General features: G+C 32.4%; 1 protein-coding gene across 1 annotated transcript; it reads left to right on the top strand.

Annotated features, from left to right (window-relative positions):
• The first annotated feature begins 12,271 nt into the window (after window positions 1-12,271).
• On the top strand, window positions 12,272-14,609 carry LOC108322523 (protein OCTOPUS). Its single transcript, XM_017554648.2, has one exon. The coding sequence runs from the start codon at window positions 12,484-12,486 to the stop codon at window positions 14,440-14,442; it is 1,959 nt and encodes a 652-aa protein (XP_017410137.2). The 5' UTR covers window positions 12,272-12,483; the 3' UTR covers window positions 14,443-14,609.
• Window positions 14,610-23,745: the final 9,136 nt, after the last annotated feature.

Consider the following 23,745-nt stretch of genomic DNA (forward strand, 5'->3'; position numbering starts at 1 on the left):
CAACTTTGGAGGGGGGTGATTTTGGTGTGCATACATGGAAACTCCAGCCGCAAATATCTTCCAATTTCCTATTCCAGCACCTTGTTCAAGCAAACACCTGCAACATGCAATTTATGAGAATGGAGGATGAGAAGGGTGTCTCGGCCTTGCTGAAAGTAGAAGGAATGAAGAAGGTAGTTCACAATGAAGAAAATGACAAGATTAGGTGGATGATGGAGGCCCCCACCTTATGTTTTCTTTCTTAAGACCAAGGAGCACAAGTTACTCAGCAAAAAGAAAAGGGCTGCTAGGAGACAAAATGAAAGCACAAAGCTAGCTGGAAAGAAGAAGGCTACACGATAGTTGTCCAATTTTTTTGGCTATAAGAGATGAAGAGTAGCAGCAAAGAAGAGGGAGCTCCAGTAGGCAGTAGTGAGAGTAGGAGACGGTTTGGAAGAGGCTCTGGCCTCTTTCCATATTTTTTAGTAGCTCTCGGTTCTCATTAGCATTTTAATTTGTCTCTCTTCCAGTAGTTCTCGGTCCTTATTCCTTCATTTCTACACCCTTTTTCATTGCTTTAAAGATATTTGGCTTCCTTACAGTTAGGAGGAGTTTAAACATCAGGGGAAGTTTTAATTGGTAGTAAGGCAGTTCTTATCTTTTAAGGAGGATGGTGTTGTAGTTCTGTGGGTGGACTGTATTTTGTTTCAGAACAGGGATTGTCCTCTAGAGAAGGGAATTTCTTCCCTTCGAACCTATCATTTACTCCATTTTCTTATCTCTCTTGAACCAAGACCTACCAACTAATCTGCATCTTTCTTTCTTGTTATTCCTATTCCCATTTCACTAAACCAATTCAATATAACTTGCTTTTCATTTGATTTCCACTTTCCAATAATATTAACGAAAACTTGTCCCAGTTTATTAATCCAAAAGCCAGTACAGAACATACCTCAATGTCGAAGCCCGATAGCCTCCCTTGACAACGACCGCCCTCACGTCACGGGAGCAACCTCCTCTCTGCGGCTTGGCACACACCCTAACGTTAACGGACCACCCTCCTCACGGCAATGCCAACGCACTGCTCGAACACCACCGAACCCGCACAATGCCACCAGACAAACGAGAAAGGGACAGCGAGAGGAAGAAAAAACTCAAGCAAAAGCCAGAGGGAGAGAATGGGAAGCACAATTTGGGGACGAGAACGAACAGGGGGGAATGGGGGAGCACAACCAAAGTCCACCTTTCACGAAATTGGGGACGACAGTAGAGAGGGAATATGGTCTTCTCTTACGAAATTAGGGTCGAGGTATTACAATACCCCCAATTACTTAATTTAAGGTGTCGAGCATCTTACCGAAGGCCACAACCCCTCGGTAATGCTCTTTTGACCTTCGGTAATTACACTTCACCATGCCCTTCGGTAATGCCGATTTTGACCATCGAAAAAACTTATTTACCGACGGTTCCTTGGCCTTCGGTAATAATCCTTCGGTAATAACTCAAATTCTTGTAGTGCACTTTGCATTTTCTTTAATAAGAAGAATTTTCTACTTAACTCTCATAGGTCAGATCAGAACAATGATCATGGCTTTACAATGATGCATCACAAGCAAATATCAATGACGAGAACATCATTAAGACAGTGTTGGATGGACATTGTTGGTAAAAAATAACCGACGAGTATATGAGGCAAGACAACTTGTTGCCCATTACACTACCAGAAGAGGTACATTCAAGCATCAACCATGTACATCTAGCAGTGCTGAGCGGAGTTATGATGAGTTGAGACAACAACTACAAGCTCATGACCAAGCTTATGATGATCTCAAATAGCGATTTGAGAATCTCCAAAATTTGGTCATGAGGTTTTTGCCTCCAGACGCACAACGTATGGTCCAACAGCCTGAGTCCACCTTAACGCCGCCCCAACAACAACATTCCCACTACAGCCCACTCTAGTTTAGCCACTTCCTCAGCAACAACAAGATGAAGAAGAAAAATGAAATAATTTTGATGCCTATAATAATTATTAGATACTTAGTTAGTTTATATAAATATGATAGGATTTAAAAAATAGGCTTTAAAAACACTTCTACGTTTATATTATTGACATACATTTGTATTATTGACATTATATTTTTTATTATTGACATACATTTGTATTATTAACATTATATTATATTTTGGCTTAATATCATTGTTGGTCCTAATTTTTGTCAGCTTTGCTCGAAATGATCCTAATTTTTTTAAATGTTCAATGTAGTCCTAAAGATCGTAATTTGTGTTCAATTTAGTCTATTTTGCAAACGTCGTTTAAATCATTAACAACCAAATGTCCTTCTGTGCAATCAGTGACACATCACCCTTAATACGTCATCATCATCTCCTACCTCCAAAAGCCATAATTTTTCCCTACACAGCACGCTCACGGTCAACCACCATCTTCGCACCTCCATCATTAGACATTTCAAAACCCTAACCAAATGGTCGCGCTGTTGTTCCAAACGCTCCGCCACAAGCATCGCGAAACCGAATCGCGAGTTTCTCGTGCCTTTGAGCAACGTCGTGAAGCTTCTTCATTCTCCACCAGCCACCACCAACTTGAAACACAGAAGATCAAAACCCACAAAACCAAAAATCTCCTTCAACCCATAAGCGCGACTCGCGCTGCAACGGTGAAGAACCACCAACATCATCATCAACCTCTCGCGAGAAAAACCCAAATTGATAAAACGCAAACCCAAATCGCACCAGCGCCTCTCCGCAAGCTTCTCCATCGCGCCTTCTTCATTCACCTACAGGAGAAAAACCTAAAAGCAAACCAATTATCACGAAGTTCACCATATCCGTCGTGAAGGAGAAACCATATTCTTGCGTGATGGCAGTGGAACAAGCTTTTCCCCAGTCTGCTAATGCAAATCTGAAACCCTAATTTTTGGGTGAAGAAAGGGGTTGCCACATGTCAAGCCCTCATTGGCGCGATCATCCTTAGTCAACTCTTGTCCTAACCACGTCAGCCAATAATTTCTAGGACTACATTGAACATTTTAAAAAAATTAGAACCATTTCAAATAAAACTAACAAAAATTGGGATCAACATTAAGCTTTATATTTTTAATGATATGGACTTCGTTATCACTACATGGTTAATTCATACAGTGAAGTGGAAGAATAGAAGTCTCTAAAAATTATAAAATGCATGTTGAAATGCAATAATCTTCCATTGTTTGTATGGGGATATGGGAGAGGTTATTATAGTACAATATCATACGTGTTGGACAAATGTTCAACTAAGAGATTGGATGGCTTAGCACCTGAAGAAGCTTGGACAGGTGTCAAATCAAATGTCTCACACCTCGTTATTTTCGATTCTCTTTGTTGGAAACATGTACCTCATCAGTTGAGGAAGAAACTGATGATAAGGAGTTCCACAAGTGATGGTCGGTTACCATTGAACTGGAGGCTACAAGCTTTTTGACGCTCAAACTAACCAAGTCTCCATTAGTAGAGAGGTGATTGATGAAGCATCTGAATGGAATTGGCGGCAGTGTGATTCAAGTTCAACTCAGCCTAAGGTAATGTTTGATGGTGAGTTGGAAACTGATATAGCAGAAAAGGGTGATCAAGAGGGGAACAAGACGTACCTCTCGGGTTATTCAGCAGCCAATTTGATTCACTTTGCCCTGATTACTAAGTCCGAACCTCTCGAATTTGAAGATACAATTACAAGCAAGAAATGATGCAGTGCAATGAAAGAAGAGATCACCACCATAGAGAAAACAACACCCAAGAATTGGTTGAATTGGCAGCAGAAAAGAAGCCTATAGATTTAAAATGGGTTTACGAAATAAAGGTGAATCTGAAAGGAGAGGTAGTGAGGTATAAGCTAGATTAGTGGCCAAGGGGTTTCTGTAGAGAGAAGGTATAGAATATGGAGAGGTCTATGCTTCTGTAGCATGCATTGAAATAGTACGAATGATGGTTTCTATTGCAACTCGTGAGGATTGGTCTATGCATCAATTAGACGTAAAATCCGCATTTTTTGAATGGATTCCTTGATGAAGAAGTATATGTGTTACATACAAGGCTTTGAGGTTAAAGGGCAAGAGCACAAAGTCTACAAACTCAAGAAAGTCTTTATAGCCTAAAGCAAGGTTCAAGAGTCTGGAATCGGAGGATTGACAATTTTCTTTGTCAGGTAGGATTTCTGAAATGCACATCAGAACTAGGAGTATATGTAAAAAGTCTGAACAATGTTGGAAAAGCAAGAGATTTTATTGTCTACCTGTATATATGTAGATGATCTTCTCCTGACTGGCAGGAGATTTTAATGTTGGAAATCTTATTGGTGAATTGGAGATTGAAATTAAGGAAAAGGAAAAGCTAATGGTAGATTACAAATCAACAATTGATTTGGCTAGAAATTCAACATGTCATGGAAAGTGGAAAGAGAAAACATATAGAAACTTGATTTCACTTTGCACGAACAAGTGAACATTGAGTAGCCTGAACTTGAGTAAATTTGAAGCTCAACTTGCATATTTGTTTACCAAGGTTCTGAAATGTGTTAGATTCAGTTTTTTTGAGAGATTTGATTGATGTGTTAATGTGAACTTTGTTTTGACTTAAGGAGGGATGTAAGAACTTAAGTCAAAAGTCTTGTTCTGTCTGTTATTTCAGTATTTTCAATTTTGATGTACTGTTCCATTAGCTAGCTATATATTTGCCATAACTGCTACTCAGGCATTAATAGTATTTTTAATTTTTTTAGAAAGTAGAAGAAATTTTTTACAACCTAATTTATTTATTTTTAGAATGATACAAAATAAATTAATCGGTTTAATCATAATAATAAATTTAAACCCAATAGATTTAAATTTTTCAATTTTATTTGAATTCATATGAATTTTTCAATATCACATTTGCTTAGATATGTACCAAGTCGCTCGGAATAAACATCAACTTAAAAGTAAGAAAAATGAAAGCATGAAGGACGAGAATTATGAGAATTAGCATGTGTGCATGCAAAATTATTGTTTTAAATTAAAGAAAATAGGTTAAGTAATATATCATGCACTTTGCAAGAGATACTATGTATCCTCAAATACCATATAGTTTAGTTGCTTTAGAATGTATAAATAATAGAAAAATCATCCTAAAAATTATTTTGCTCTTTGTCTGTGGAGAAAAGAGAGATGAGAAAATCAGAAAGATGAATGAAAGGGGGAAAAGAGAAGTAAAAGAAAGACGAAGAAAGAAAGCGAAATGTGGAAAATAAGGTAGAAGGAGCCCCTTTCTTTTCTTTCAGTGGCGTGATTTACTTTCACTTTTTTCTCTCAACCAGAATATTTGAAAATCAAAATCATTCCCATTAAACAAGAAGTAAAGGGACAAAACAATAACACAAGAAAGAGAAATAAATTTCATAATAATAATAAGAATGAGAGATTTATAAATCAAAATGCATGTGTTTCATTTGTGTTGTAACTTCTAACACATAGTTTACTATATTAGCACAATATTGCATTTCTTCTTTTAGTGAATTGGGTATTGCTAATATCTCTAAAAGACTAATAACGTATTATTTTCTTTGTAGGGTTAAATATGTTTTCAAGTTTAACGCGAAATTAGAATTCGTCTATGTTTGACACTTTGATGCATTTTAGTTTTCAAACTTTATAAGTGAATTAATGTATTCTTTTTAACCCAATTACGTTAAATTTTCTTAACGTTTCAAATGTGTTTATCAATTGACATTGAAACGTGGATGTGTCCACTAGTACAAAAATCGTGTATAACGTCGAATATTTTGGGTTTTTAACGGCGAATTCGCGAACGACGTCATATCAAGAGACGTTAAATTGACGTCGAATTTAAAAAATTCGACGTTAAATTAACATTGAATTTTCTCAATATACAACGTTAACTTAAAGTCGAATTTTATCAATATTCGACGTTAATCAATTTTTTTTGTTTTTTTTAATTAATTGTGATCATTTTTTACAACTCTACGCAACCTGAAAAGCAGAAAAACAACATATTTTAGTTTTTGGTATTTTATAAAGCATGAACTATGAACGTGTAGTGTATAGTATCAACAACAAACAATAATAACCAACAACAAACAAGTTCAATCAAACAACAACAACAAACAAGTTTAACCAAACAACAACAACAATAAACAAGTTCAACAAAAAAACCAACAAACAAGTTCAACACATAAGTTCTTCAAAACGAAAACGAAAACTAACCTTTAAAAGGTGGGTTCATCGGAATAAAGTTTCGTCACTAGTGAGAGAGAAAGCAGAATGCGCCTATGAAGGACAAGAGCATGAAAATAATCGGTTAAAACAAACAAAAATCATACATAAAGTAGTTAATTAACATGCATTTGTATCAAATGAAAGAAAGATTACATGTGATGCTCGTAAAACTTTGTTGAGAAAAGTTTGAGAAGAGAAGAAGGTATCACGCGCTAAGATAAAATGAATGAATTTTCAATCTCCCGCTCAAATTTTTATTGAATTCACTAACCTTTTGACGTCGAATTTAAAGGGCATTCGACGTTTTATATCCTTTTACGTCAAATTACAATTCTAAACGACGTTTAATAATTGCATTTATATACAAAAATGACACCGCTCATTTTTAACGTTGGCTATTTAGTGGTTAGACGTTGAACGCGTAACGTTATACGCTATTTTTGTACTAGTGGTCAAACGATGTAAATAACACAAATACTAACATGAAATGTCTTTGAAATGTCAAGAAAATTTAATGTAGTTAGATTAAAAGGACTATATGCATTTATCCAATCATTTTTAAAGTTTGGGGACCAAAAATGTATCAAAGTTTTAGACAGTGATAAATTTCAATTTCACATTAAAGTTTAGGAACTAAAAACATATTTAATCTTTTTTTTTTACATAAACAAACTTGAGACTGAAATCAATGTGAGTAAGAACAAGGTTATTGGTAAGCTCTAATTAGCGAGGTATTCTTGTCAAAGTTTTCACCTTTAATAAAAGTTTATTCTCAATTATTGGCAATTTCATTCAATCACATGAAAACTTTAATCAAAGTAAATTTTCAATTAAAATTAAAAACCCTTGAACTCATATGATTGATATGTTATGTAGATTTAACATTATGATAACTTGCTATAATGTAAAAATCATTACTTTTACTTGATTAAGAAGCAAAAGACATAGATAAAAATAAATCACAACAAGAATCAAAAGAACAAATAAATTTATTCATCTAACTTCAAAATCCAGTTAAGAAATTGCAACAGAATCAACCCAAAGGCTTAACACTCCATGGAATATGGAAATAACATAAAAATATAAGAAGAGATGGTGGAGAGCATGAGAGAAGAGAGAGGATGAAATCAGAACCTGCAAAGGGTTCCTAAGCTCCCTTAATTAGTTTTCCTAAGTCTCTTTATATAGAAATTGTACTGAACTTTGTTTCAGGCTTTTTTGTTGTTGTAATATTCTTTATGATAATTTAATCACCTCTAATTATCTTCTAAATAATCTAATATCTTCAAGATATATTTGATTGTTATGGAGATCTAAAAATATTTGAGAAGATATTTGCTAGATTAAATTTTTTTGGCAAATATTATCTTTTGATATTTATTGATATAGTTAAATAAGGTAATTATTTAACAATATCAATTAAATTATCTTAAGATATATTTTTCCCATATTCTCTTTTATCATAAATATTTTATCAATTACCAAAGCACTTTTTGTAGAAAAAATAGAGAAAACCGCAAGGTCCAAATTTTGTTATTCGTTGCTCTTCCTGACTTAGCCAATTTTCTTCCATTTTTCATACTTTTCTTGCCTTCTTCATGCAATGTTTGTCTTGACTTCTTGTGGTCTTGATTATTTTCTATTCTTAGACTTATCTTTAAGGTTTCATGAAATTGTAACCAATTTATTTTCACACCTCAATAAGTTCAACTTAGTTGTAGTTGCACTAACACACCTCAAAATATCCAAAGAATATTTATGCAACTAAAAAGTTATTTTTATCATGTTTTTATATATCTTATGCTCAATAAACCTAATTATAACAAATCATAATTAAAATATTCTTTTAAAGTACAAAAACCAATTAAGAATCCAATATTAAAGGCTAAATGAGGGCATAAATATGCACTCATCAAGCTCCCCCACCTGGTGCCTTGCCTAAGGATGAAAAGTACACTCCTCATCATGCTCGCCTTCGTCGAAAATAATGCGTTGGCAATGGTTGTACATTTTCCTTTATAGAGAGAGCTTTGCCCGTTCAATCTTTCACTGATCATATCCATTACCATTCAGACGGTTTTTAGGACACTATGGCCATCACATTCTTAGAGGCAAGAAATGTCACCGAGGAGAAGTATGCCACAAACCATTCAACCGAGAAGATTGGGAAGAGTCTCATTTTCAAGGTTCTTTTTTTTGTCCTTTACATATGCACATTTTTCCCTTTAATTTGTTATTATCTGATTCAAATTTGAATTATAGAGGAAGAAATAATCAAGAAAGAGATAAAAGGTGATACTCGAAACACATATTATGCTGGTTCAAATTATAATCAACATAGTAAGTAAAATATATCAATTAAACACTCTTATTATGGCATAGAAAAGAGTCACCTTATTATAAAAATGTCACCACACCACTTATTATGATGGATAAAGTACAACCGACATAATAAGCCAACATAAAATCCAATATTCCCCTTAGTGTAAGTTTAAAAATTCATCCTTACAAAACTCATAATATTTGTTAGTAGTTTTATAGTGGATAATATATGATAAGTCGAACAAACCTCTATAGGATAGACTTTTATATCATATTAGAAAGTGAATTTAAGTTTAATTCATCTTCATAAAATTGATTTGTAAGTTGAAGATTAGTCTAACTTTTATATGTTTATTTAGACTTATCTATAGTCAAAACTCTCCATAAAAATATTTAATAACATTTTTCCTTCCTATATTTTTAAATGATCTTTTTCATTAGATAATAGTCAACTACATTTAGAAGATGATGAGTTGACAAATATTAACATAACTATTCACTTTTTTTTAAAGCATTTATTATCGATCTCACAAACAAAAATAAGAAGAATGATGTTAAGATGATCTTATAGAAAAATTACAAATCTCGTTAGATAAATTTTAACTATAATTCTAATATGAAGTGAACTTAAGTCTAACTCTGACAAAACTAACTTTAAAATGAAGTTTGTATTCATTTTGTATACTCTAATCTAGTCTTATTTCTAGTGAATATGATACTTTTAATATATGGTCGTTTTAAAAAATATAAAAATCCATTAAATAAAGGATAAATAATTAATTTATACAGAGACACCAACAATATTATTAAACTCCATTCGAACTTTGGTGATGAGAAATTAAAAAAAAAAAGGTTATTTTGGTTAGGCCTTTCGATAAGATTGCGATGTATAAGCACTACGCTGGTCCTAATGTCCTATGATATAGTCCTCGTGCATGCCTACGATAGTCTGGTCATATATACTGTTTTTATGATTATTTGTGTGCTCGTGCACTTGGTGACCAGACACAAATATGGTCCCAAAAAAGAAAGACAACTCAGATCTTCAATTGGATCGTCCTGTTCTAAATTCGAAATCAGAATCAAAATTATATTATATTCGAATAAATAAAATGGTGCTGTAGCAGTGAGTTGGAGGGAGGACAAATTAAAGGAAACAACACAAAACATTCTTCAGGTTTTTTCTTTTGATCATTCATACATTGAATTTCATTGCATAGTACATTAGTACATTTTGCTCTATAGATTCTCCAACTGGTCCATGCTCTCACAAGGGGACCTCATGTTTACATTTTCTTTTTCACCTTGCTAGAAAAATAAAATCTATTTTTTTTAATATTTTATCACAAAAAAGATTTTGAAGTTTGTGACACAAATTTATTTTATTTTGTCAAGCATTGTATGGTGATCATGCAATTATATGAGAGTTTTTATTAAAGGAGAATACAATGAATCAAAATAAATCTTGAAAACTTGAAGTGAACCATCAATGCGAAAGATAATTTAAAGAAAGATTAAATATGTTTTTTATATATAAATTATTATGAAAAATATTGTGTTTTTAAATTAAATTAATATATATTTTGTTTTTATATTTTATAAAAGATATTTAGAAAAAATATTTTAAATATTTTTAGAAATTGTAAAAATAAAATATTTTATAATTTAATTTAAAAATAAAGTATTATTTTTATAATAATTTAGAGATAAAGCATATTTAGTTCTTTAGAAATTTATATGATAAACAATCTCCTTTTAAATAATATATTAATTAATTAGTTTACCCTAAAATAGCATTTATATAAAAATTCAAATTTATGTATTTCTTTTAATAGGAATATATGTTTGAGAAATTAAAAGCTACTATTATGGTTGAGAGAATGGCATAGGATGATGTTTGAATGGTAGGTAGAATTGAATGAAATTCATTATAAAAAATTGAAAAAAAGAAAACACAAAAAAACAAAAATGATATAACAAAAGGCACAATCCCCAATCCCCATCACCTTTAGTAAAAACAACAACCTCTCATTGTTTATTTTCTGTAAATAGTGACAACTTCTGACCCCATAGAACTCCACACTCCACACCTAAAGTTAAAGCATCAACCTTTATTTTTATTTTTTATTTTTTAAAAAAAGTTAAAGTAGCAAACCAAACAAAATGGAAAGGAACCAGGTCAGAGAAAATATTAATAATATTCATAGTAACTGATAACGAGATCTTAATATAAATATTCTCAGTTACATGAGTTGCTTTATAGATTAGAAAAATATAATTTATGATTAAATAATTTCGACATAATCTTAAAGACTTTTAATTCGCTTATAATTTTGTATGCTTTTTTATTTTAGTATTTTATGTGATAAAAAATCTGATTTTAATTTTTTTTACGTATAAAAAGCTAGTTGGAACAATAACAATTATAATATTATGAATGCAAATAGTCTTTTTATGTAATAAGTTTGAAAAATAAGAAACTTGAACAATTATTAGGAAATGAAAGACAGTGCTGAGAGACTTATTAAGAACAGTAATTTTAGGTTTCCATGCATTTCTTTAGGCCTTTAAAGTCACTATCAACTTTCGAGAAAATAAGTCTGCAAACAAATATTAAAATATCTATTATATTTGGTAAAATTAATTGTTTGTTGTTGATATTTTATCAGAGTGATTGGCAAGGAAAACCCTTGTTTAATTGAAAAATATATATTTATGCGCTAAGTTTCATGGTTCGAAATGAATAATTTTATTATGTATTTAATTGACATAGAAATAAAATGTAATAATAATTGTTTTTATAATTTATACATTAAATATCATATAATTCAACATAATTATTGAATATTATTGTAAGATAACAATATAAAAGTTTATTACAAATTATTTTCTCTTACGAATATGTTAAGAATGGATTTTATGGTAATTATCATAAAATTAATAAATACATTCAAAAAATTATGAAATTTAAATACATTATTTTAATTAATTCTTTAACCAAATTTAGACTTTTGTCTCATTAATTTATACAATCAATAATTCCATTAAATATTCACAGAAAAACTATAATGGTATTTTTTTAAAAAATAACATAAATATCACCACCTGCATCTCTGTCATTACAATTTTGAACGGATGCTTTACACTATCTTTTCTATACATTAAATTGACTTTTGAGGTCATCTATGTTACTTTAATACATATAGTATTTTCTTAATAAATAGATTCTTAAACCCTAATTATTTTTAATTAACAATTAGTATTCCACGTTCCCCTTTATAATACATACTTATTACACTTCAATGCAAGGAGAAACTCCAAATTCTTGGTAACCGACCCTACATCTTCCTTTACCTTTCATTATGTCCATTAATCCAAATACTTCAACCCACATTCGATCTATAAAAAAAAGTAAATATTAAAATTGGTTCTACAAATTAAGATTATTATATAAACCAACGATTACAAATTGTATCTCTTTATATATAATTTTATTTGTACTATATATATAATATCAAATATTAATCATACGAACTTTTCAAAAATTTGTCATATAAAATTTGAAATTTTTAACACATTAATATTCTAGGGATGAATTTGAGTAATTACCTATATTAAAAAACCCCATATCATTATTATTATTTTATTTTACATTCCTCCACATAGTATAAACCTTAAATTTTTTGTCACGCCACACCACTTTTGTTTTCTCGCTGTCCCTGGGAACCAAACAGTGCCACCAACCTTCACAACCTCTCACTATCATCACATCACTCTCTCACTCTCTCTCCTCCTTTCTCTGTCATCACTCCACAGACAAATCACACTCAATACTCACTCTTCTTCTTCACGTTCTCTTTCACTTCATTCTTCATAACATGACCAAAGCTCAAATATCTTTTCCTCATTTTCGGTTATGAATCCCCCCCAACCGCCGCAGGCCCACCGTCCCTCCACCTCCTGCCCCCGCCACCCCGACGAAGCCTTCACCGGCTTCTGTCCCTCATGCCTCTGCGAACGCCTCGCCCTTCTCGACCCCAACAACAACAACAGCCCCGCCACTGCCCGCAAACCACCATCCACCGCCGCCGCCGCCCTTAAAGCCCTCTTCCGCCCACCCGCCCTCCCGGAGCTACGCCGCACAAAGTCCTTTTCCGCCTCCAAAAACGAACCTTTCTCTACCTCCTTCGAACCCCAGCGCAAATCCTGCGACGTCCGCGTCCGCAGCACCCTCTCCAACCTTTTCCACCAGGACCTCAAGCCCCAAAACGACAAACCCCCAGAACTAAACGACATTCGCCCACGTGTTCTCGACCAGCCCGTTGATAAACAAGAGGCCCAAGAAGAAGAAGACGAGAAAGACGAGATCAGGGTTGTGGAGGAGCCCAAGGTCAATGTGAACGAAATAGTTGAAGTCATTGAAGAACTTGAAGTTGAAGAGATAGACACAGAGAAAGAGAAAGAAAAAGATAAGGAAGAAGAGCTTGTTGCTATCGTTGAAGAAGAGGAGGAGCTGAAGACAATGAAGGACCACATCGACCTTGACTCATCACAAGCGAAGCAGCAAAAAGCGCGTGACTTCAAGGACCTCGCGGGAAGCTTCTTCTCGGCGGCTTCGGTTTTCAGCAAGAAATTGCAGAAGTGGCGGCAGAAGCAGAAAGCCAAGAAGCGGAGGAACGGTGCTCTTCCGGTGGAGAAGCCGATCGGGCGGCAGTTCCGGGACACGCAGTCGGAGATCGCTGACTACGGCTTCGGGCGGCGGTCTTGCGACACCGATCCAAGGTTCTCGCTGGACGCAGGGCGGTTCTCCCTAGACGCGGGGCAGTTCTCGCTTGACGCCGGGAGGATGTCGTTCGACGACCCTCGGTACTCGCTGGAGGAGCCACGGGCGTCGTGGGACGGTTATTTGCTCGGACGGAGCAATTTTCCGAGGATGCCGACGATGCTGTCGGTGGTGGAAGACGCGCCGGTGCAGCATGTGATGAGGACTGATACGCAGATTCCTGTGGAGGAGGAGCCGGTGAATGACGATGAGGGCGTTCCTGGTTGGAATGCACAGACTAAAGAGTACTACTCTGATTCGAGTTCTAGGAGGAGGAAGAGTCTTGATAGGTCTAATTCGGTTAGGAAGAGTGTTAGTTTGGAGGTGGATGAGTTGACCAACAATGGAAGCGGTGGTGCGAATGGGAATGGGAATGGGAATTTGAATGTGAATGTGAATGTGAATGCTAAGGTGGCTCCTTCTGGAGTGGATTATGTGCAAGGTGTGAGAGTGGGGTTTAATGAAAGGGAATTCGGGTCGAATTCAATGCGGGAAGATTGCTATTCTGAGAAGATGTTTGATGTGGGGGTGATTGGGAATGGAGACGGGAATGGGAATGGGAAGGGGGGAAAGAAGGGGCGGCGATGGCGGTGGAGCATATGGGGGTTTATTCACCGGCGTGGCGGGAACAAGGATGAGGATGAGGATAGGTATAGCAGGGTGAATGGGGTGGAGAGGTCTTATTCGGAGACTTGGGGGGGTGATGGTAGAGGTGGTGGAGGTGGTGGTGGTGGTGGTGGTGGTTTTAATGGGAGGATGTTGAGGAGCAATAGTAGTGTGAGTTGGAGGAATGCTCAGGGGGTTGGAAATGGTGGTGGGGGGTTTGGAGGTTTCAGGAGGAATGGTGTGCAGGGTAATGGGAATGGGAAGAAGGGGAAGGAGGAGTTTGTGTTGGAAAGGAATAGGAGTGCAAGGTATTCACCCAACAACATTGACAATGGTCTCTTGAGGTTTTACTTGACCCCCATGAGGGGAAGTAGAAGAAATGGCTCTGTGAAAAGTCGGTCAAATCAAGCGCATTCTATTGCAAGAAGTGTGCTTGGATTGTATTGACATGGAAGAAGGTCCATACGGTGTTCTTTTGGTTTGATGTTGTTAGTTTTGCTCTGCATTTCTTGTGTAAACCACACATGCCCTATGTATTCTCACTATTACTACTATTATTATTCTTCTTCTTGATGGTTGGTTGGTTGGTTAAAGCACCCTGCATTTTTCTTTGACACTGAGTAGCATGCTTCTTCAGTTTAGTTTACTCTTAATAACCGGAGTTTTCAGTGTTTCTGCTTCTGCTCTATGCTGCTGGAGTTAGTGAATAGTGACCTAAAACTCTTCCTTCACACATCTTGTTCACTTTCTTTAATATGCCAGAAAATAAACGAGACATGTGGCTAGATTCATGGCACCACTCAAAATATGCTTTGTCTTTGGACCTGATATGGTTTCTTTTTCTGTCTTTATGCTGCAAAAGCAATACTGATTGGCGTAGGATCGGAAGGGTTATAATTTGGGAGCATTTTAACCTGAATTTTGGCATGTTTTATATTCCTGCAAAAGGGGTTACAGGGTGGGCTCATGCCACCTGCAATTGCTCTTTGTCATGAGTTGTAGTTTTGAGTACAAAGATAACTGGTCGATCCTTTTTCCCTTTGGCATCAATTAATCACACTTTATTACATGTGACTTATCACAGACCATGGTCCCCATAAAACATCCATCAACATATCTATGTCCACAAAGGAAATGTTAGAGCTTTGAAAAAAAATTTAGTGAAGAGATATAACTACTGAGTTAAAGGTGTGATCTTAACATATTTTTTGGCGTTTCTGCATTAAGGGTACAGGGCATTATGTGAAGTTACAACATTTTTACTGGTTTGGAAAGAGAGCAGAATGTAATTGTGGTGATGGAGCTTGAGATTAAGACAGTTGCATTTGGGTTTACCGAGACAATGAACAGTGTGTGGACATAAGGAGGGTGTTAACAGGAACAAGACATGAGTAAAAGAATATATAGGGATAAGAGTGCAGAAAGCTGACCCTTCATGTTTGTAAAAGAAGAACAATTTTGCAGATTCTGTGTTGGAGCTACTGATTGACTTGAAACTGGAGGAATATTAATGCTACTGGTATGTCAGGTCAACGTCAACTGAAACTTGATAGTGCAATAAAGGGTTATTTTTCAGTGTAGAAATATAAGAAAGTATGGCAGGTGCTTGCCTCTTTGCTTCTTCTATTCACAAACTATTGTAATTAACTCTTCTATGTAATATTTACCGTGCTTCGGCTGTTAATCTGGAATCAGTTCCTAAAATGCTTGGTAATCGATATTGTAACATGACTGCATTATTTTAACATGAATGCAATGAGTGTCGTAAAAAAAGTTTGAACTAAACTAATTTTAAAGTGAAGTGATTTAACTTTGGATATTTTTATATTGAAAGTTTCTTGCTAACAGCAAAATTTTCAACTTAAAAGGTTGTTTTTTTTTATGAATTATAGTTTAATTGTACATTGGTCTAAGTGGTGCATCAAACACTTCTCACTAGACTAATAAAAAATAAAATAACGAAAACTTACATATAACTTTTGTATGGTAGATGGTGGTCTAAAGTAGAGGTAAATGAGAGAAAGAGAATATTTTATGGCAAGCACAGTTGAGATTGTTTGGGAATTTAGAAATGTTTGGTTGCATTAGAATAATATTTGTTGGGAGAAAATTTCTTGTGTGGGCATGCAGATATTGAAGGAAGCAGATTTTGGATGCCCCTAAGGAGTTTTCTAAGAGAATTGCCGACCTTCGAGAACTACAGGGAAAGCCAAATGATGCAGAATATATGGGTCGGTCCCTTCTAACACAAACAATTGCCTATGTGAGATTTTGTCGGTCCAACCTCATAATTTATTGTCTCTTTTATCATTATTTATGTTAATCTTCACATATCATACACTATTTTAGCTTCTAATTATTTATAATTAGATCTGTTTCGATGAGTTTCTTCATAAATTAAACTAGTTTCTACACAAGTTACAATTAACAATTCAGATAATAAATTTCTCTTAATAATGTGTATAAGAGAAAATTTGTAGATATTTTAATATTTCTTAACATGTGAACAAATTCATGTGTGATTGCAAATCTTATACTTTGATTGATTTATAAATTTTGAATCCGGTTTTCAAGATTAAAATTATTGTTGTCGGGGAGTTTAATCCAAATTGATTTTTTTTTTAAATAGTAATCATTGAATTGTATTATCCTTAAAGAAGAACATTGTGCTTTGTTTAGAGACTACATGTATCTGTTTATATAGTATTTAAATATGACACATTAATTAAGTTGAAATGATCTTTATCTACCATGTGTTGATGATAAATATAAACAAACTTATTCTTGGCTAAGATTTATTACAATTTGACATTTTAATTATTTTAATTAATGGAAAAAAACTATGAAAGAATAATCATATTTTTTTATACTTATGTTTTATCTAGATAACTGAAAAGTGAAAGACAGTTTAGTAGATCTATAAGCATACAAACATATTTTTACTTATATGATACCGAATCAAAGTATTTTTTTTTTATATATTTAGAATCAAAGTATTACTTATACAAAGGAGTAATTATCAGAAACTGGTCACGAGTTTTTTAGATATTGTAAAAGAAAAATGTTTCAATACATAAATTAGTGGCTTTATTAACCATGTAATTATTTTCTTAAGAAAAAAAAAGAAATTAGAATTTTCGTTAAAAATATTTTTCAACCCTGAATTTCTGGAAAACGTGATTGAGCCAATTTATTAGAATTTGTTTTCTCAAGTAAAACAACATTTATTTTAGGCTTAATTATAAACTTGGTTTCTATATTATTTCAGTTGGTTGAAAGAGAGCAATATGTTGTAATTAAAAACTAAATTAATAATTAATTTTAATTACATCTTATATACACATATTAAAAATATTTTTTTTATATTTTATATATAAGATCACTCTATCTAACCATTCAAATTATATTTTTGTATATTTTTATATAAAAAAAATCTTTATTTAAACATATATTTTTTAAAGATTAAAAACGTAAATATAAAGTGACACTTTGCCTATTAAAAACATTTGTCACATTAAACATTTAAAAATTACATGTCACTTTACTTTTATATTTTTAATATGTTTAAAAAATTATAAGTTTTAATCAGAATTTTTATGTAAAAATTAAATTAATTTGAATATTTAGATAGAGTGATTATATGTATAAATTTAAAAAAATATTTTAATATATATGTTATAATTAAGTTTAATTATTATTATTTTTAATTAAAGAAGGACCTAATTACTTATTTTTTAAAAAAATAAAAAATAAATTAAATCAAAATTGTAAATACAACTTTTAATTTGAATTAAAATTATAAATAAGAGAACTAAATTAAAAACAAATTATATCATGAGATAGCTAATCATTATTTAATATGATAGTTTTTTTAAAAAAAATTAAAAATATTAACAATTTCACCTATTAATACGTAACATGAACAGTACGAGTAATGTCAATCTAATTTAAATGACTAAATTGAAACATTTTAAAAATAAAATTGCTAAATTGAAAAAATAAAATAAAAAGGCAAAATTGAAGCAACCTGAAAAGAATATGGAGATCAAATCTATAATTAAGTCTTTCTTTTAAAATGATTTAGTACTTTTGTTTAAATATTTTAATAATGGAAATAATATCATAAAAATAAATCGCATTTCCTATTATTAATTAGAGAAGTTAAAGTTTAAATTAATATCACTTTTGTAATCATCGCAAAACGAAAAATAACTTCTTCTTTACATATTTAAAGGTATATAACTTCTTTTTTTTCATTCAAGTAGCTTGTAATTTATTATTACCCTTCAAATTTTACCTTTCAGTTATCAGTTTTTACCTACGCAGTCTCAAAAAGTGAAAATTATTATAAACCCATTAAACATTGCATTCCCACGAAGTAATTTTTCTTCTCATTAACTTGAAAAGCTGTTCGTAGATTTGTCATTATATTGATACCTGATTATGTTCAATCATGATGCCTTGATGCATGTATATGGGAAAAGATTTTGGTTATTATTTTTTAAAACATATTATATTAAAAGGTAATAGTAAAGAAGTCCATTTTAAATTTAATTTAACTTTCAATTAATTTGTAAGATTAAATTAATTTGTAAAATTACAGTTATCTTCATCTATATATTAAGAGTTCTTATGATAAATTCAACAAATATTTTGTCATGAGTTCTAACTTATAATTTTAATATAATATCATATAAATAAGTAAGTTTAATTTAATTTTATAAAATTTACTTATAAATTGAAGGATGTGTTAATTTATTTATTATAAATTTATCTATGACATTTTCATCAATAATGCAATTTAAAACTAATTAATCACATATAGTTAACTTAGTAAGGGATGGTGAATCTTTAAAAACTATTTTGTGACTATCAAAATAACATAATTAAAAGATTAAATATATAAAATATATTAAAATTTTAAAAAATAAATTTTATTTAAATATTATTTTATGTACGTGAAAAAAATGAGAAGTCAAAATCTCTCTCAGCAAACCATGTAAGAAAGGGTGTGTTAAAAATTTTACATCGACTAAAAATAAAATAGATTTACAATATATTTGTAGGTATAAATCTTATTTTACAAATCAATTTATCTATTTTGTAGAACTAAGTTGAATGATTTTAACACTATGTTAAGATAATAAAATTTATAAAATCAACTCAATAAAAAACTATTTACTCCGTTTTAATTATTTTTTTTTTCTAAATTTTCAATATATTTTCTCTAGAAACACAAACTTGGTTAGATTAAAGAAGAGTTTAATTTATTTGTATGTGATGAATAACTCCAAAAAAAAACACTTTAAAGTGTGTTTTATGAAGCTGAAATCCCATCATGTAGACATAAATAAGAAATTAATGATTGTGGTTGAATAAGTAAGATGAGTGTAGATGTCCCACAAGGATATTGAAGGAATAAAATCCATGGCCATTTCAATTACCAAGTCTTATATTTGGTGCTTTCTCTCATTTCAATACAATTTGTAAAGCTCTATTATCAACAGAAGTCAAAAAAGTGAGAGGGAAAACATCTCTACATCTTGCTCCAATCAAAGTTCGGTGATAAAGAAAGTAAAATACGGTGGAAAAATAAAATAAAATAAAGGAGTGTTGTGGGGTAGTGTGAGAAAAACATTTGAAAGAAAAAAGGGTCATGACATTGATGGCATGTCTAATTTGACTAAGTTGGAAGAAAACTGTTGTGGTTTTACACTTGTCTCTCTAATGCCATAACTTATTCACACGGATGAATACCTTCATTGATATACTCTTGCTACATCACTAAAATATATTATGTAATTGACAAGAGTGATAAATAAATATTATGAAAGAAAATTGATGTTATTCTTTAAAATAGAAATTACTCATCGACATAAAAGTTGAAATTGAAAGTTAGTAAGATATTTATTTATCTTTTGCAAATTGCAACAAGTGAACTTTCAACAAAATAATAATTGCATAGTCAAATGATAAAATACTGTATTCATATATAAAAGATTTGAATGTAACTTTTTTTTTCTTACAAACATATAATGCAAAAACACTTTGACAAACACTCCAAATGCTATAAATCTTCAATTTCAAGAATACTTATCCTCTCTTAGCTAAACAATGGATTGAATATGTAAAAAACATTCTGACATTCAAGTTAGCCAAGTGTGTCAAACGATAATTAATGTTGTAATAATGAACGTAATTAAAATACCTCATAAAATGTGTTATTTATACTTAATAGTCATGGATCATTACTTGGATGGGTCTAAGTCATGTGGTCAATTACATGCTAATCTTGACTTATCATAATTAATTGTGGATATGCTAGTTTAACTTAGATTTATGTGACTAATAATGTAATTGGTATGTTCAGAAGATATCAACCTTTCTACTTGAAAAGAATTTTTTTCTCAAACTCGTACCACTTAAAGATTCCTTATCAACCAGTATCAACATCAATAAGCCGAGGGTCGCGTATCGATCTCATTAATATCAAAATATAAGCTGAAGACCAACATCCTCACAAATATAAGGAGTATCGGTATCTGGTGACAGAACTTTCCATAAGTCTTAAACATGTACCATGTTAAGCTTGGTAGCTAGTATACTGACCATGATAGTGTAAACTTGGCCATGACAGTATAAAACTTGGACCTAGTTGAATACATGTCACCCTATTAGGTCAACATGTACCCATCACACACTTACTCCACCAGAATGATATGCAAACCACGTCTTTTTGAATCTTATAATGTTCCATTGAGGAGGGAACTTAATGAACATGAAGAATATGAGCACAATTGAAGAATAACTTGGAAATTTAAATAAATTGTAATTTTATTTTAATTTTACATAATGTTAAATCCACTAGGCGAGTCAGTTTGTATTCGTTGAGCAAGCTGGCCTTGCTAAGTGAAAGACTACGTCTATAATTTTTCTTTTCTTTTATTTTTATGTGTATTTTAAGGCTCGGTAAAAATAAGGGTTTTAGGAATAAAGTTTTGTTAAAACTTGAGTATGTTTCCTTTTAAGAGTTGATGTGTCTAATAAGGTGTTGTATGTGTATATATTTGTTAAAACATAATTATGTTATTTTAATAAAGTACAACACATGTCTTTGTATGGTTGTTTTGATTGTGATTTTTGTGTGTGTTAATACCAATGATGTGTGTTGGTTTATTGGTGGAGATGTTTGTTAGGAATGGATGGTTCAAATTATAGGGAGAAGAGTTTAAGAGAAACTTAGATTTTTAATTGTATGTTTGGCCCAAGGGAAAAAAAGGTATTTTTACCTTTATTAATTGATGCATAAATTATACAAGGGGATGTAGGAAGTAAAAGCATCCAAATTAAATTAAATAAAATAAAAAGATAGAGAGCTGAACGTGGAATAGAGAAAAAATAGAGATTTAGATAGATTTGGATTTAAAAATATATTATTATAAGTAAGGGAATATTAGAGATAGAGTGAATTGTTTATAAAATCTAAGATATAGGGAGAGAATGGTGGCCTTTGTTAGAAAACCTAAAAACTCTACATCAAAAGAGATAAACAGAGAGAGAGGGAGAGAGAGGGAGAGAGAGAGAGGGAGAGAGAGAGAGAGATTAAATTCCAAAGGGATTCCTAATCCTTCTCCTTTTAAAGTCATCAGAAACACCTTACACCAGATAGCATCGTTGGACATATAAAATTCTATGTGTATCACGAACATAGTAATATGCTCGTATGGGTCTATCGACCTATCATACAATGAAAGGGTGCATTCTGGTCATATTCATGATTGTCATGGCGGATGGATCATAATCTTTATCGGCCTCATCACACCCTCCTTGGACCATCCATTCTTGTTCTGCATGGGGTTTCTTGATTGGCCCAGGTTGAGTTAAAGTTGATGGTGTGGGGTCTTTGTTATTTATGTGTTGTCTTATTGATGCATTTTCTTCGGGCAGAGCTTATAGCTCCCTACGTTCCTCTTCGTGCCTTTTCTTCATCTCTTCCATATCCCTACTAATTCGATTAATCATCTCTATTGGGTCCACATGCTACTTTTTGGACGCTTCTGCTAAAACTACATTGCTCGCCATGTTTTTGGTATTCACCATATGGGTGTTGTTGTGTTCACTCGACACCACAATGGTCACCAAAATTTTCTTGTAGGGTAGAGAATACATTAACACTTGTTTTGTTCTTCTTGTCTCATTTGTCATCACTTATATCTTTCTTGGGTCTTCCTCTTCTGCCATTCAGTACGTCCAATCGATTACTTGTCAAAGACACCCTGACACTAAAGTTAGTGTTTGATTAAAGCAGGATACAATAAATACAATATGTTCAAAAGTATTCAATGCTTTATCTACACATCATATTTATAAGCCTTTGGATGTACTTTTACCTTAATGGCCATCTAATAACGATTCAATTACCTTTTAATCCTTAGCATAATAATTCCATAATTAAATGTCATGTTTGTCTCTCTATATAACCAAGCGGGCTTACCGACTGGTCATGAGATTTAAAGCCAACCGATATAGATGTTCTCGATCAGTGTCATTCTCTTCCTATTTCATGCAATACGTACAAGTACTAATTTCAATATAAGATCAATTGCAACGAAAGAAATAACATTCTTAAATTTCATAATTAAGGTTCACACTAATTTCATTAAAGAAATCATAAATTACATAATTAGGATTCATACTAATTTCATAAAAGAATCCCTAAATTCAATTCTAGAAAATTACTAGATCTTAATATTTACATTCTCACACCCTCACATAAATCATAATAGGGAGACACTAACCCTTGATTTATGAGAGATTCAATAATAGTAATAATAAGTTCTTTAATTTTTTTGTTCTACAACCCTCTTTTTCAATCTATCTCTTCGCTTTCTTTTCTCATCTCACTCTTTCGTGATGGTTAATAGTGAACAAACTTATGGTCAGAGACATAACCTTTATTCCTTTTTTATTAACCAACGTATTAATTTGTTATATTCTATATGAGTCATATAATTGACTTGTTAATTAATTCTAACATCTTTCCTTGAATACAACAAAGTTTGAAATTTCTAACTGAGTTATAAGGTTTACTTAATAATAAAGTTGAAAGGAAGAATGAGAAAAAAAGTTGGGAGTGCAACTCCCTACGCTATCAAAATACTAAAAAGTAATATTTACCAATAAAAAAAATCACTTTCTAACTCAACTAGAACTCCAACAGTTTGGAAATCCTATTCTTTACATTTAGAATGAAAGGGCACATGGAACACTTCAAGTAAAGGTTCAGTCAGTTCTCACAATGAACTCTTGTTTATGTATTTCTTTATGATCAATCACTATGCAGTATTAATATATTTTATTCCACCCGAGGAAGATGCTGGTTTCAGGGGCAGTGGTGCTACGGTGAATGTGGTGAATGAAGAGATGCTGATTTTGAAGAGTTGTATCACGGGTGCAGAGAGGTGAGGAAGTGTTGGGAGATAAATGGACAAGAGAATGTGCTTTCGGTGTTGGGTTTGTGAGCAAGAAGAATGCTTGGATGTTCTCTGTGATGAGTGTTCTACAATTATTGGGTGATAATAAAATGGAGTCAAGAGGTGTTGGAATCATGCGAGAAATGTGTAATGGAGAGTACTAGGAGAAGTTGTTTATACAGACAATCAACCACACATTGGACAAAAGTTTGAGTTAACATATACAACCTTTACCTTTGTTTTGCATTTCCTAGTTGAGAATACTTCCTCGTTAAGA

The sequence above is a fragment of the Vigna angularis genome, chromosome 9 (genome assembly GCF_016808095.1).
Source record: "Vigna angularis cultivar LongXiaoDou No.4 chromosome 9, ASM1680809v1, whole genome shotgun sequence".
NCBI lineage: Eukaryota > Viridiplantae > Streptophyta > Magnoliopsida > Fabales > Fabaceae > Vigna > Vigna angularis.